This window comes from Gastrolobium bilobum, unplaced genomic scaffold (assembly GCF_033153095.1).
Source record: "Gastrolobium bilobum isolate Gb01-03AN ecotype WA unplaced genomic scaffold, APGP_CSIRO_Gbil_v1 utg3981, whole genome shotgun sequence".
NCBI classification, from domain to species: domain Eukaryota; kingdom Viridiplantae; phylum Streptophyta; class Magnoliopsida; order Fabales; family Fabaceae; genus Gastrolobium; species Gastrolobium bilobum.
The window spans coordinates 300,977-314,742 of NW_026898638.1; the positions used below are offsets into that span (position 1 = coordinate 300,977).

The 13,766-nt window shown below is 35.1% G+C and overlaps 2 protein-coding genes across 2 annotated transcripts; both read right to left on the minus strand.

Moving 5' to 3' along the window:
* Positions 1-1,817: 1,817 nt before the first annotated feature.
* LOC133317932 (dirigent protein 22-like) lies at positions 1,818-2,746 on the minus strand. Its single transcript, XM_061519833.1, has one exon. It carries the CDS (start codon positions 2,616-2,618, stop codon positions 2,028-2,030), a length of 591 nt encoding a protein of 196 aa, XP_061375817.1. The 5' UTR covers positions 2,619-2,746; the 3' UTR covers positions 1,818-2,027.
* Positions 2,747-5,576: 2,830 nt separating this feature from the next.
* Positions 5,577-13,572, minus strand: LOC133317927 (dirigent protein 19-like). Its single transcript, XM_061519827.1, has 2 exons — positions 13,373-13,572; positions 5,577-5,829 (listed from the first exon to the last, which is right to left on the minus strand). The coding sequence occupies exons 1-2, from the start codon at positions 13,570-13,572 to the stop codon at positions 5,577-5,579; spliced, it is 453 nt and encodes a 150-aa protein (XP_061375811.1).
* Positions 13,573-13,766: the final 194 nt, after the last annotated feature.

Below are 13,766 nucleotides of genomic sequence, written 5' to 3' on the forward strand. Positions count from 1 at the left end.
AGGAGTAAGAGTTGCAAATCTTACTCTAAAGTCAAAAGATCCCTCCCCATATATATATATATATATATATAGGGGTGTAAATGGGCCAGGCTGGCCCGCCTACAGCCTGGCTTACATTAAGCCTGGCTTAGGCCGGTCTTTCAGAAAAGTAGAGTAGGCTTAGCTTTTTAAGAAAGCCTTTTTAACAAATAAGCCGTAGGCCAATTTTGTCAAGCTTAGCCCAAAGCCTTGTAGGCTGGCCTATTTAATTTATTAAAAATAAAATAATAAAATAATATTTATTTTATGTGGCATGGCAAAGTACCAATACCAACTCTAATTTTTAGATGAATGACATTTTCTTGTAGACTTTATTTCAGCACCCAATAATTGTATTTTTCTTATTTTCCCCATTTCTTTGACTCTATTCCTCTATGATATACATTCTAGAGCTGGGGTATTATGTTAACTCTTTCTTGTTTGTTATTTTTTTCTTATAAGAAGTACTAGTGCATGTATGAATGAAACTTTCTTTGCTCTATACAATTATTTTTTTTACTTAGTATCTACAGTGGTAGGCCTACAAGGCCTGTAAGCCATGTCGGGCTTTCTTATTCTTTAAAATAGGCCGAGTTTGGCCTACAAATAAAGCCTTTAATAGGCCAGTAGACCAGATAAGTTGAATTTTTTTTTTACGTAAGCTTGAGTCAGGAAGGCCAAAGCCTAGCCGAGCCGAGCCCATTTACACCCCTATATATATATATATATATATATATATATATATATATATATATATATATATTGTCTCCCTAGAAGAAATGCTCCGAAATTCTCCACGCAAAGTCATAATTACATATTTGCGGTGTTTGCTTCTAAGGAAGAAGCAATTATGCAGAGTGTAAAGGCTTGTCTTTGATTGGTCTTGCTGCAGAGAAAGCTTAAACTGTGAGACTTGGGTCTTGGGCATAGAGTGGTTTTAGAGCCTTATGGCTTGCTCAAAAGAGAAAATGAAATTCAATATAGCTTTGAAACAGTTGAAAATGTAAAGCCAATCCTAGAAACATGACACCTCTGTAACCAAAAAGAAAGAAACATACCATCTCTTGCAAGAGTGACAATGCAACTTTCATAACAATTAAGTGATTAATCAGGTGATACCATGATTCTCAAGATATTGTGTCAATTGGGGAAAGAAAAGTTGTGAAGAGATGGGTTACACTTACAGATATCCCACATAGTTAAAGAAGTATAGCACATTAGCTATTAATACAATATGGTAAACTTCTGGTAAGACTTCCCTTTCTCAGTCTCTTTCATTTCATCTCTCTGTAGTAAGTGAATTTAAACTCAATTGATGTGAAAAGTAAACAATAACAATTTTTAATTCTGAGTCTAATAATGATTTTAGACACCAGAACAACAATCACAAGCTGTCACTTAAGGCTAAGGTATAGTGTAAATGGTAAAGATAGGGTAAAAAATTTAATAAACTAAAACTTATTTTTGATACAACAAACCACCACAGTATTAATGTTCTTGGTTTTCTAAAGATAAATCTGATCAGAAGGGCAGTTAAATGAACTTTCTTTTCATTAGAACCATAATGTACCCTTCTTAGCTTTCAAAAATAAATCTAATCAGAACAAATCATGAAGGAAATTGTATAATTACTTGACCAAAAATAATTTTTTTTCCTTTTTGGACTGTTAATCTCTATTCCAGAAACCTGTGCTCCCACTCAAATCAATTCAAGACACCACAATTGAACATATGAATTGAATAATTGCCCAAATATTTTTGCTGTGGGATTATTTTTCAATTGCCAGCAGTGGAGAGAGGAACATAAATTATTATTCTAATTATAACACCAACCACAAATACACCATAATTAAAAAGGGGGAGTCAGAGGACAAAAGGTGGGTTCATGAACACAAACCCCACCTCTCACAAGACCTCAAAAACAAAAAATAAAAATAAAAATAAACATAAACAGAAAGAGTGCCAATTCCCATAGTAAAAGCAAAAAGTATACCCCATAACACAAATAATCAATAATGCATAACATAAACATTGTACTCAACAATAGCATCCCCAGACTTAAGATCAAACCAATGAGTTCTAGCTTCTCCATAGCCCCTAGCAAACCTGAAAAGTCCACTACCACCAACCACAGGCATCTCCCTAACCTTATTGAAAACGGGGTTCCTCCCCATGATAGTGATGGTACTCCCATTGTACTTCCCATCAATGAAAGCAAAGTTCATAGCCATTAACAGATCAACCTCACTCTGAGATGCAGAAGCATAGAACCCCTGAGCCTTCCCCACAAGTTTGGAACTCATATCAGGTCCCATGGTCAAAGGGTTATCAATCATGTTGACCAAACCAAAAGCAGTGGTTGTGTTCATCTTCAAAGGTGGTGCAACAACAGAAACTGAAGTGGGGTTGCGTCCACTCAATATGTCATGCCAATAGAACCTGAAATGGCTCACCTTTTCTTTCCTCTTTAGGCCTAACAACTTGCGGTCTATTGGACGAACAAAATCAGTGTCATCTTCTGCAGTGACAGAAGTGAAGGCATGGCAAGAGAGGAAAAGGAAGAAGAAGAAGAGGGTGATGAGGGAATGGTGGGTTGACATGGTTGGTTTTGGTGTTTTAAGGTTCTGTAGTTACTCTTAACAAAACTAGAATGAAGAGAAAGGGTGAGAAGAGAATGAAAAGTAGAACCCAATGTAAAGGGCTTTATAAGGAGAAACATGAAAAAGAGGAAATTGGGGGAAAAAGTGAGTGGGTTTGGTTGTTGGAAGCATCATTTCATGGAACTTTAAGTGGTGACCATTTTTTCTCTTTCTATTAGAAATCGACACGAATAAATAAATTCAATAAGTCATTGTAATATATGGCCCTCATGCGTTTCATGATTTCATACCGCGCTAAAATGAATACACTTCCCAATAAAGCTTCCAGATATTTTTAAGAGGATTTCTCGGCACAAACCTATTGGAGAGCGAGTAGATCTTCTCGTGTGAAAAAAATGGTCATGTGATCATGTTATTTGATCACAATCATTCATTGATGATGAGATAAGAGAGAGAGAAAAATATATAATTTTTGAATTAGTGGTTGTGATCAAATAACATGACCACGTGACCACTTTTTAACAAGAGAAGATCTACTCCCAAAGTATGTAAATTATATTTTTTTATTGACTTACACAAAGTTTGGTTATATGTAAATTTAAAAAAGATTTTTTTGTACTTTATACGTCAGCGATGCGATTGGGAAGAGAATTTTTTTTTTCTTTCATATTTATACAAAGTCTCTGACTAATTAGATTTTATGTAAATCGTCTAAAAGAACACAAGTTTGTATCCTTTTAAAGGATACTTCTTTTTCCTTTTGTTCAAAAAATAAAGGGAAAAAAGTTTGTTCACAGAAGTTGTGTCATTTTATTTTTATAAAGAAATGAGATCAAATTTTTATTTTTTATTTTTTTCGTCCACTCTTTCTTTTCCATAATTTATTTTTTTCTCACTTAAAATGATATAACTTTACATTCTTTATAACTTTAGAATGACACATATTTTTCCTAAAAAATAAAACATTTTGATACATAGTTTACTTATACAAATATATAGTTTCACAAGTTGTTCTTCTTAAAAACTTTGATAATCTCTTTCAAAATAGGGCTGAATAGAAATGAAATAATATCAAAATAAGGTATATATAAAAAGGGATTAATAGGAGATAATTTTATCTCGCACACACATATAAAAGTGTGTGGTACCCATATAGGACCATATAAAAAGAAAAGATAGAAAAATAAAATATTAGAGAATAATATAAATTATTAAAAATATCTTTATCTAATAACTTAAATTTTTGAGTTAAATTGATTTTTTACATAAAAAATGAGGGGAAAAGTTATAGTTATTACTTTTTTTTCTTACTACTTGTTACTACCAAATCTTAACCGTTGATTTCCCTCAATCTAATGGTTATAATTTATTAGAATTAATAATTAATTAATAAATATGACCCAATAATTTATAACCGTTAGATTGATGGAATTCAACGGTTAAGATTTGGTAATAACAAATAGTAAGAAAAAAGGTAGTAACTATAAAATGAGTCTTATACATTTTTAAGTATGTATAGGAGATAAAATTATCTCCTATAAAAGCTAAACCCATATAAAAAGTGAAGGATAAAAAGAGTTCAACACCACAATTTATACTACTTCCCCTCTAACATGTGCCGCTGATACATTTAGAATATTCTGAGTATTCTTTGTACAAGTAGTGTTGAGCCACCCGGTTTCTCTAAGCTAGAATCGAGCAAAAAATTTTCCACGCTAGACATTTCAAGTTAAGACCATATTTGTTTATTCAACGTTAGCCTCTCATTGTAGAACAAGTAGTCCTTGAATCCAAGCGCTCCTAGCTAAACAAAAAACTCACAAGTGACTAGCACAACCTGGTAGCTCATTAACCTGATCTCTCAAGATCTAAGATAATGGTTAAGTGTTTTGCATTGGGTATTTTTCAAAATCACTCATGTATTGTTTATACGCAAGTTACAGAGTAAGAGAAACATTTTTTTTTTTTGCTAAGATATAACTTAAAGGTAGCAAGATGAAGACTTGAGTAGTGTACAAGTTTAGCTGATTAGCTCTTCAAACCTTATGTCTTAATTTTTCAAGTTTACTGTTTTGAATCTTCTGTTGCACACTGGATGCTTATTGGCCGTTACTATATCTGTTATTTTGTTTTTGTTTTCTTCATTTTCTTTGAATTTGTCCCATAAACCTTGAGTAGCTAGTTTCCCTGTGACTCTACTCAACTCCAATTTTGTTAAGCTCCTATCCTTCTTGGGTTGATTTCTCGAGTTTATATGATTTCAACTTGATAGTTGATATTCCATATGAGAAGACAAGCTCTTTTAACATTCTTGCATCATTAGATCCATTATTATAAGTTCTCTAAGTCATATGGCTTTAGATGACTTTGCTCAGCTTGCAAACCTCTGTTCTGCTCTTTTGTCACTAATAAATAAAAAACTTAGGATTTACTATTTAGTGGAGGTAGAAAAATCAATTTGTCACGGTCCTTGATCCAAGTCTAACATTAATTTAAAGCTTAAATGAAAGGTGTAGGAAGGGATGAAATATTGTAAGCTTGAATGGAACATCTTCCCATTTTCAATTGCATGAAGTGGAGAGACAAGCATAAATTGTTATTCAAACTATAACATTTATGGTATAGACGAAACATTTTCCAATTTTCAATTGGAGGCAGTGGAGTAAGTAGGATGAATTATTATTCAAATTATCATACCAACCACAAATAAACAGGGGTGGGTTCATGAGGTCAAACCCACTGCATTTTATCTTAAAGCATGTGACATAAAGTAATGTAAGAGGATGTAAATATTTTATCTTAGAGCATTTTACAATCACATATTACATGAAAATCCATTATGGAGTGCTACTATATAATCTAGAAAGAGGAAATTAAGCAACGTAGATTGCCATTGTGAAGCGAAAACTTATATCCTATAATATAAAGCATCATTAAAGGGAAACATAAACATTATACTCAATTGTAAGCAACGTTCCTCCCCAAGATGGTGATGCTGCTTCCATTGTACTTCCCTTCGAATAATACGAAGTTCATAACCATAAGAAGATCGAACTCTGTCTGTGATATAGATGCATAGAATCCTTCAGCTCTTCCCACAAGCTTTGAACTCAGTTCTGGTCCTAAGGTCAAAGCGTTGTCGATGATTCCAACCAAACCGAAGATAGTGGTTGAGTTATATTTAGGAAGTGATGGAGTAATTGTAGGAAATCTTAGATTTATGCGGAAGCGGTTTAGGACATAGTACATTGGTATGCTTACCGAATCATCCTTGTTTCACAATTACCTCTCGGTGCGCAGGTCTCGTGTAGAATCTTTCCTTGTAGGATTCCTCTTCACGAACAGCTCACCTCAGCGCCGCAACACGAACAACCTCCTTGAAGCTGGACTGTGGCAGATCTTCCAAACTATCTCTTGAGGAGGAAGGGGAAGTGTGTGGGCACTGATTAGATTCTGAGTTTGCCTCTTTCTCACAAAAATGACCTTAGAGGCTGATAACTTAAGAGGTACGATTTATATGGGTTACAAGAAACCCTAGCTCATTGGGCTCTAGGTTCCTTGGGCTCTTCTCATACTAATAACCCATTTGGGCTTTAGTAAAAGAGCAAACCCAACAATCTCCCACTTGCTCTTTTGGATACAAACTTGAGTCGTAAAACCCAAGATCATGTAACCCATAAGTCATCATTTATCCGAAAAATACACCATCCCTTGTCTCAAGCTAGCTTGGGGATCTACCATCTGTTATTAATCAAGGCTCCTGATAATCAACAAATGATTATCTAATTCGGTGCTACTCCACTAAAAGCTCGAACTTGAACTCCAAGATTAACAACACTTATAACATGAATATGCATCGCCCCTTTGTAAAATGTCTATAATGGATTGACAAGTTTTCTGTAACTCAATCAATTATTTATTCCCTTGACTATGATAGTTTCTCTAATGGATTACATGCACTGGCCAGTGTCTTTAATATCCAAGTACCGAAACATATCTAGGGGACATATCCTACAAATTCCATGTTGTTTATCTCATAAATACCGATAATCAAATAATCTCACTCCCAAAATACCGAGTTATTGGTCATCAATAGATCGAACCTCACCCGTTGGTAAATCAAAGAATGAAAACTATTTGATTACCTATTTATAATAAACTCAAGATTAAGAGCAATCACATAACTATAGTTAACTGGAGATTTGATACCTTATGACAGAAAAATAACTTTAATCAAATCTCTCCTTGATCCTTTCAATGTGAATGTTAATTCACACCAATATTTTACAATGATTCGGGCAAAATCATTTCATAAAATATTGCAGCCTGAATAAAGTGCCCAACTTTATTTAACGGCTGTGACTCCATTCATCAATTGTGAGATCCTATGATCATGTCCTCCATGAACGTATCCATATGATCATATACTCCACAATTTGATCCGGACCTTTATGTTTGTAAATAGTGCGCAAAATAAATAAATAAAACCTTATTTATGAAATTCAGAAAATTATTTTATTGTTTCATCGTCTTACTCCAAGAGCACAATGAAACCAATAACTCCCACTTGCTTAATGCAAGTCTGGGATCCTCCTAAGACCCAAAGAAGTAACATGCCTCTCGAACACAAGTTCAGGCAAACTCTTAGTAACTGGGTCTGCAAGATCCACCTCTAATGCTATCTGAGTTTAGTGAAAAACTCATAGCTCGAGGTTGATTTTCTTGAGTCAATATCCACTTGAAATAACTGAATTTTTGAAAACTCAGCTTTTCAAGACTCCCACTAGAATATACCAGCATATAATCTCTCGTTCTCCAAAGATACTTGAGTACATGCTTAACAATAATCTAGTATTCCTCTAGGTTCAAAATGGTACTATCTCACTACTCGCACTACGTGACAGATGTCTGGTTTAACGCCCAACATGATATGCGTGAGTCTACCTTTGCCAAAGCATAAGATATCTTGCTCATGCATTCTTCCTTCTTAGAAGTCTTTGGTCACTCCTTAGGAAGATGAATTCCACATCTGAGAATTATAATTCTTCTCTTAGAATTCTCATGTTGAATTTTGGGTTTTGTCAATGTAAGTAGCCTGAGGTGATGCCAACAACTTAATCTTCCGGCCTCATAAGAGTTTTATACCAAGAATATAATTGGCTTCCCCAGTACTTCCATACCAAAACACTAACTTAGCCAACTCTTTATGCTTGATATTACCTCCACATTGTTTCCAATAAGGAGCATATCATCTACATAAAGTACCAGAAAAACTACTGTCTTCCGTTGGATTCTTTACATACAAATACACATCATTCATCAAGGTTCTCTCAAAATCAAAATTTTGATAACCTGATCAAAACTGATGTTTCAAGACCTGGATGCTTGCTTAAGTCTATGAAATAGACTTTCACAACTTGCATACCGTGTGTTCCTACCCATTTGCTATAAACTCTTTTGGTTGTTGTATGTAGATATCCTAACATCCAACTCCCAAAATGAAATCTCATAATTGAGACTTATAGCAACTAAGAGAATCTGGATAGACCCAAGCATGGCGTCTGGCAAAAATTGCCTCCAAGCTAGCTTTGAAGGTTTTCACCTTCTGTCCATCCTCTCTTTGCCTTTTATGTCCACATGCACCTTGTGGGTTTTACCCCTCTTGGTGTCTTTACTAGGACCGAACGGAGTTGAAATACAAGTATTTCATCTCATTGTTCATAGCTTGAGCAACACTTGATTAACAACATCTTCTAGTGCATTATCGTAACTAGTAGGATCAATGTCACTCAACAAGAAATAACTTGAGAGTTAACAAGGTTCTCTCCCACTACGAATGTATGCACTAGACCTTGTGTATTTATAGGTAAAACAAAGAGTGGGTCAAATGATGGATCTTCAATTTCTTGAGGATCCGCTTATCCTTGATATTATTCCTTTACATGTGATACTAATATTTCTACTAGTTTCACTTATATATTATCATGTTGAATTTACAATCATGGTTCTCTTGTTTGTTCACTTAGAGATATATTTATCCCCTCTTGAACAATCAAGGGAACAGTGGATGAAGCTTCTAGAGATTCTGAAAATTCTTGATCTGAGATAAATCTCATCAAGAATAACCTAACTTAAGAGCTTATAATTTCTTATCTAGTCCTCCTTTAAGAAAATCATGTGAGTGCTCACTTAGATTATCTTGTCCTTAAGACTAAATAAGAAATCATCCCTAGTTCTCTTAGGGTAGCCAAAAGATATGCACTCTTCCATACAAGATTCCATCTCATTTGACTGTTGTTGTAGGACATGTGTCGTAGCACCCTAAATCTGAATATGGTTTGATCTGGGCTTGCACCCCTTCCATAATTCTTTAGGTGTCTTTACAACAAACTTTGACGGAACCAAGTTAAGAAGGTAGATTTCCTTCTCTTAGACATCTCCCTTGAATAACATTGGCAAAGATGAATAACTGAACATGATCTTCACCAAGTCTAGAAATGTTTGATTTTTGCATACTGCAATTTCATTCAACTAACGCGTTCTTAGAGATAGTTACGAAAACTATCCCCTCTTAAATCAGGTAAGACCTGAAATTACCAGACAGGTAGCCAAACACTTTAGTAGACCAAAGTGTTTTGATCTGAACACTTACATGCTTTTCTGCCTCAGACTAAACCTCTTGGAAATTTCCAGATTCTTTAGACTTATAGCGCACTTGGTTCATCTGTTCAAATCCAGAGTAAACATTCATATAATGAAGTACTCATCACCTCTTCTGGTCTGAACGCTAAGTGGTCCACATACTTTAGTATGTACCAGTTCCAGTTGAATAGTTGCGCAAACCTTCTTGGCCCTTGTAGGATTGCTTGGCCACTTTACCTTCCAAATAGGACTAACATGTAGCTGTTAGTTAAAAGATTATTGAACTTTCAGTCCCTCTTTTAACTAAAACATATTTTCTACTTGAGATAATGTGACTCAATCACAAAGGCCAAAGTTATGTTTCATTTGAAATTTTTATTTCTTTGGTGAAAATCCTTGTTCATCATCCTTTCCATTCAACATAACAAATTTAAAAAAAAAAAGGTATAGGACATAGGTAATAAAAACTATTTAAACAATGTACCAGAACAAAACAAGACGAAGATGAACTTTGAAATGTAACTGAGGAATCAATTGCATTGTCAACCCATGTTTTAACCAAAACAACTAACAAAAATTGAATTCCTCTTGAAATCTGGAACAAATAAACAGTCACCCAAAACCATAGTCTTATAAATAACTTGTCCTACTGCGAATGCAGACACAAGGTCCCATTTTCAAGCTTAAAATATCTTTGTCCACTGCTGACAGGCATACCATGTTTGAACTACTGCTAAGAGTAACAAACATAATCAGTGATTCCTGAATCAATGATTCATTCACTGATCAGGCCTTAATATACCCATGTCTGGTTCTTTTCATCACCTTTAGGCAATTTTTCTTTCAGTATCCCTTCAGTCTGCACTTGAAGAACTTGCCTTGCGGCTTCTTCATAGCAACTGGTTTGACAACTGATAACCAAGTCATTTTGTTCTTGTTACCACCCTTGGGTTTCCCTTTGGATTTAACAAGACTCTTAGCAAAACCTGCACCGACTGCATTCCGTCTAGCAAAGCTGCTAGACGCAGCAAACATGTCATTAAGAGTCTGAAGCATTTCTACTCCACTCTTAATCATGTACACTTGCTTCTGCAAGTATTTGGAAAGACTGACAATAATATAGCAGCGAACTACCATATCTGCCTTTTCCCAATCTGAGAAATGCATCTTAGTTTCCTTAGACGCATCCTCTGCAGGTTGCTATGGCCCTCGCATTGTCAGGACAAATTTTAGCTTCCATGTTTTAGAACAATATCAAAAATTTGCTTTTCATTTATTCATAGTTGGTACCATCTAGAGGTTTTTGACTCAAAATCATTTCTAAGATATTTTCTGAAAAACATATAAAGCACACAATTACAAACAAATAATGCAATAAACAAACGAAGTGCGAGTAGATTCTCATAACTACTCTTGTTTATTGTTAACAATCCTTCAGTTTATCTTTACAAGGCTTACGATGGGCAAGTCACTTGTAAAAACCAAAATTGTTATTTGGGCCTTCAGTGCCATTGCCAGAGCCTCGATGGGAGGGTTAACAATTTTACCAAAGTTGAATGTAATTAACCATTGTTTAATTTCAAAATTATCGTTAGTGTCTAAGCATTGCCGACGATGGGCCGTACAATACTTTACTAAAATTTTGAGATTATTAAGATTTAATCTAGTGAAATCTGATTATCCTTATCCGATGGGGCTTCAGCGATAACCATTTCACTAATAAACCCACAAATGGAGCCCGCAGGTTTTAAAATTAATTAATTTTTAAAACCTTCACCCATTCAACATTTTTGTTTGAGAATTTTCATAAGCCCTGTCGAATTCATTGTTTAATTTCAAAATTATCTTTAATAACTTAGTATTATCGACGATGGGCCATACAATACTTTATTAAAATTTTGAAATTATTAAGGCCCAATAAAATCCAATCATGCTTATCCGTTGGGGCCTCACATGATTATTTTATTGATAGGCCCACAATGCGCCTGAAGGTTAAATTAATTTCTTAATTTAAATCTCCTCCTATAGATATTTAAGTCCAATCTAATAAAATCCAATCATGCTTATTCGATGAGACTTCACATGATTATTTTATTAATGATCCTATAATGCGCTTGAAGGTTAAATTAATCTCTTAATTTAAATCTCCTTCCATTCAATATAAGCAACATTTTCTAATTTCCAAGAATTATTTAATTGAGAGTATCCTTTGTTTGATTTCAAAAACTATATAAGTAAGAGCGCCGATAAACGTGCACTAAGCTTAACATAATTTTGAAAGCATTAAGGTCCTGAAATCCGGTCACTTTACGTCAGCGTGTGCTCCAAACAATCATGATACATGAATGTTGTATGCAGTGTGTGTTATTCCATGACCATTTCAGAAAACCCACAAATTACTCTCAAAATAAAAGAATTCTCTTAGGAAATTTTCTCTAATTATTTTTCTAGATTTAAATCATCCAAATAGCTAACTTAATTATTAATCTAGATTGCAACAATCATAATAATTATCATTTATGAGGATAATTTGAAATCAAAATAATTTCCATAACGATTATTTGTCTTGATGTTAATTATCCAAAATTAATTAATTCAATTATTAATCTAGATTTTTAATAAAAATCATAATAATTATTAATTAATTTCTTAGGATGATTTAAAATCAAAATAATCCCATAATAACTATCATACTAGTCGCTGAAGACATAATAACTATTATGCTCATGCAATCATACAAGTTATGCAACAATATGGCACCACCTATTCTATATGGCATGTTATCGCAATAAAGCATGTTATCAATCATATAATTTATACCAATCAATAAAAACATTAAATAATAAATCATAATTACTTTAATCCATGGTCTTCCTATTTTAAAGAAAATTAAATTAAATTAAATTAAATAATACAACTTTGGAATTCGACTTTCGCCTAGCCCATAGTATCTGTCTCAAGTCCCTTTAGGGTTTCATGGGCCCAAAAGCCCAAAGACCCAATCCTTTGGCGAGAAACCCTAGGACGCGAAAGAGGAACCCTAGCCGTCAGGTCTGCCGCGCCGTCACCCGAAGTCAAATCAGGCTGAAACTCCAGGGGAAGGACCGCCACGTAGAGACGAGTGCACCGCTGCCAGAACCACCCAAAAAGGTGGCCGGACGCTCCCTCACTCTCCCATTCTTTGTCGGAGAGTGGCGGCCACTCTCAGCCTCTTGTTGAGGCGCGTGGTGGAGCGTGAAGGCTCTGATGGCGGTGATCCACCCACCGTTGCGTTCGTCTTTCCGTCCTCTTTCCAACTATACATAGATCGCCCCATTCCGAGATCGGTAAGTCCTCGAAAAGTCTCCGACAGTGCTAACTGCGCATCTTCCTCGCGATTTCTCGATCTTGAACTTTTACAAAATATTGAAAAAATACACAGAAATTCCAAAAATAAACAAAAACAGCAAGGAGGAAACCTAATCATATGGGATTAGCCTCCTTGTTACAAATCGAGAAATACACGAGAGACCCTAACCATGGATTAAAGCATTTTTACCGATTAAAATTTAAACTTTTATGAAAATGAATTATAAAATACACATGCTAGATTCATACCATAATCCTAGAACCCTAGGTGCCACATTTCAAGAAGCAAAACTAATTACATGAATAGTGAAACTAGATTCACATACCAATGTACAGCCAAGGCTCTGATACCAATTGTAGGAAATCTTAGATTTATGCGGAAGTGGTTTAGGACCTAGTACATTGGTATGCTTACCGAATCATCCTTGTTTCACAATTACCTCTCGGTGCGCAGGTCTCGTGTAGAATCTTCCCTTGTAGGATTCCTCTTCACGAACAGCTCACCTCAGCGCCGCAGCACGAACAACCTCCTTGAAGCTGGACTGTGGCAGATCTTCCAAACTATCTCTTGAGGAGGAAGAGGAAGTGTGTGGGCACTGATTAGATTCTGAGCTTGCCTCTTTCTCACAAAAATGACCTTAGAGGCTGATGACTTAAGAGGTACGATTTATATGGGTTCCAAGAAACCCTAGCTCATTGGGCTCTAGGTTCCTTGGGCTCTTCTCATACTAATAACCCATTTGGGCTTTAGTAAAAGAGCAAACCCAACAGTAATTGTAACTGAGGTTGCGTTGCTTCCACTTACTATGTCTTGCCAGTAGAACCTGAAGTGGGTGATCGTTTCTTTCTTCTCCATGCCTAGAAACTTGTGGTCTAGTGAACGCACGAAACCAGTGTCTTCTATGGAGACAGAGGTGACAACATAGCAGGAGAAGAGAAAGAAGATGAGGAATTGGGTTACCATGGTTAGTGGTTGGAGGATGTTCTTGTTACTACAAGAAAATTGGACTGAAGAGAGTGGAGAGTATGAATGAACGATGTTAAGCAATTAATTCTCTGAAATGCTTAAACTGTTATGTTAGAGGAAGACATGTATATAATTTTATTATATCTCTTACTGCTGTGACATGAAAATTTATAAGCAAAGAAGGGAAGGGA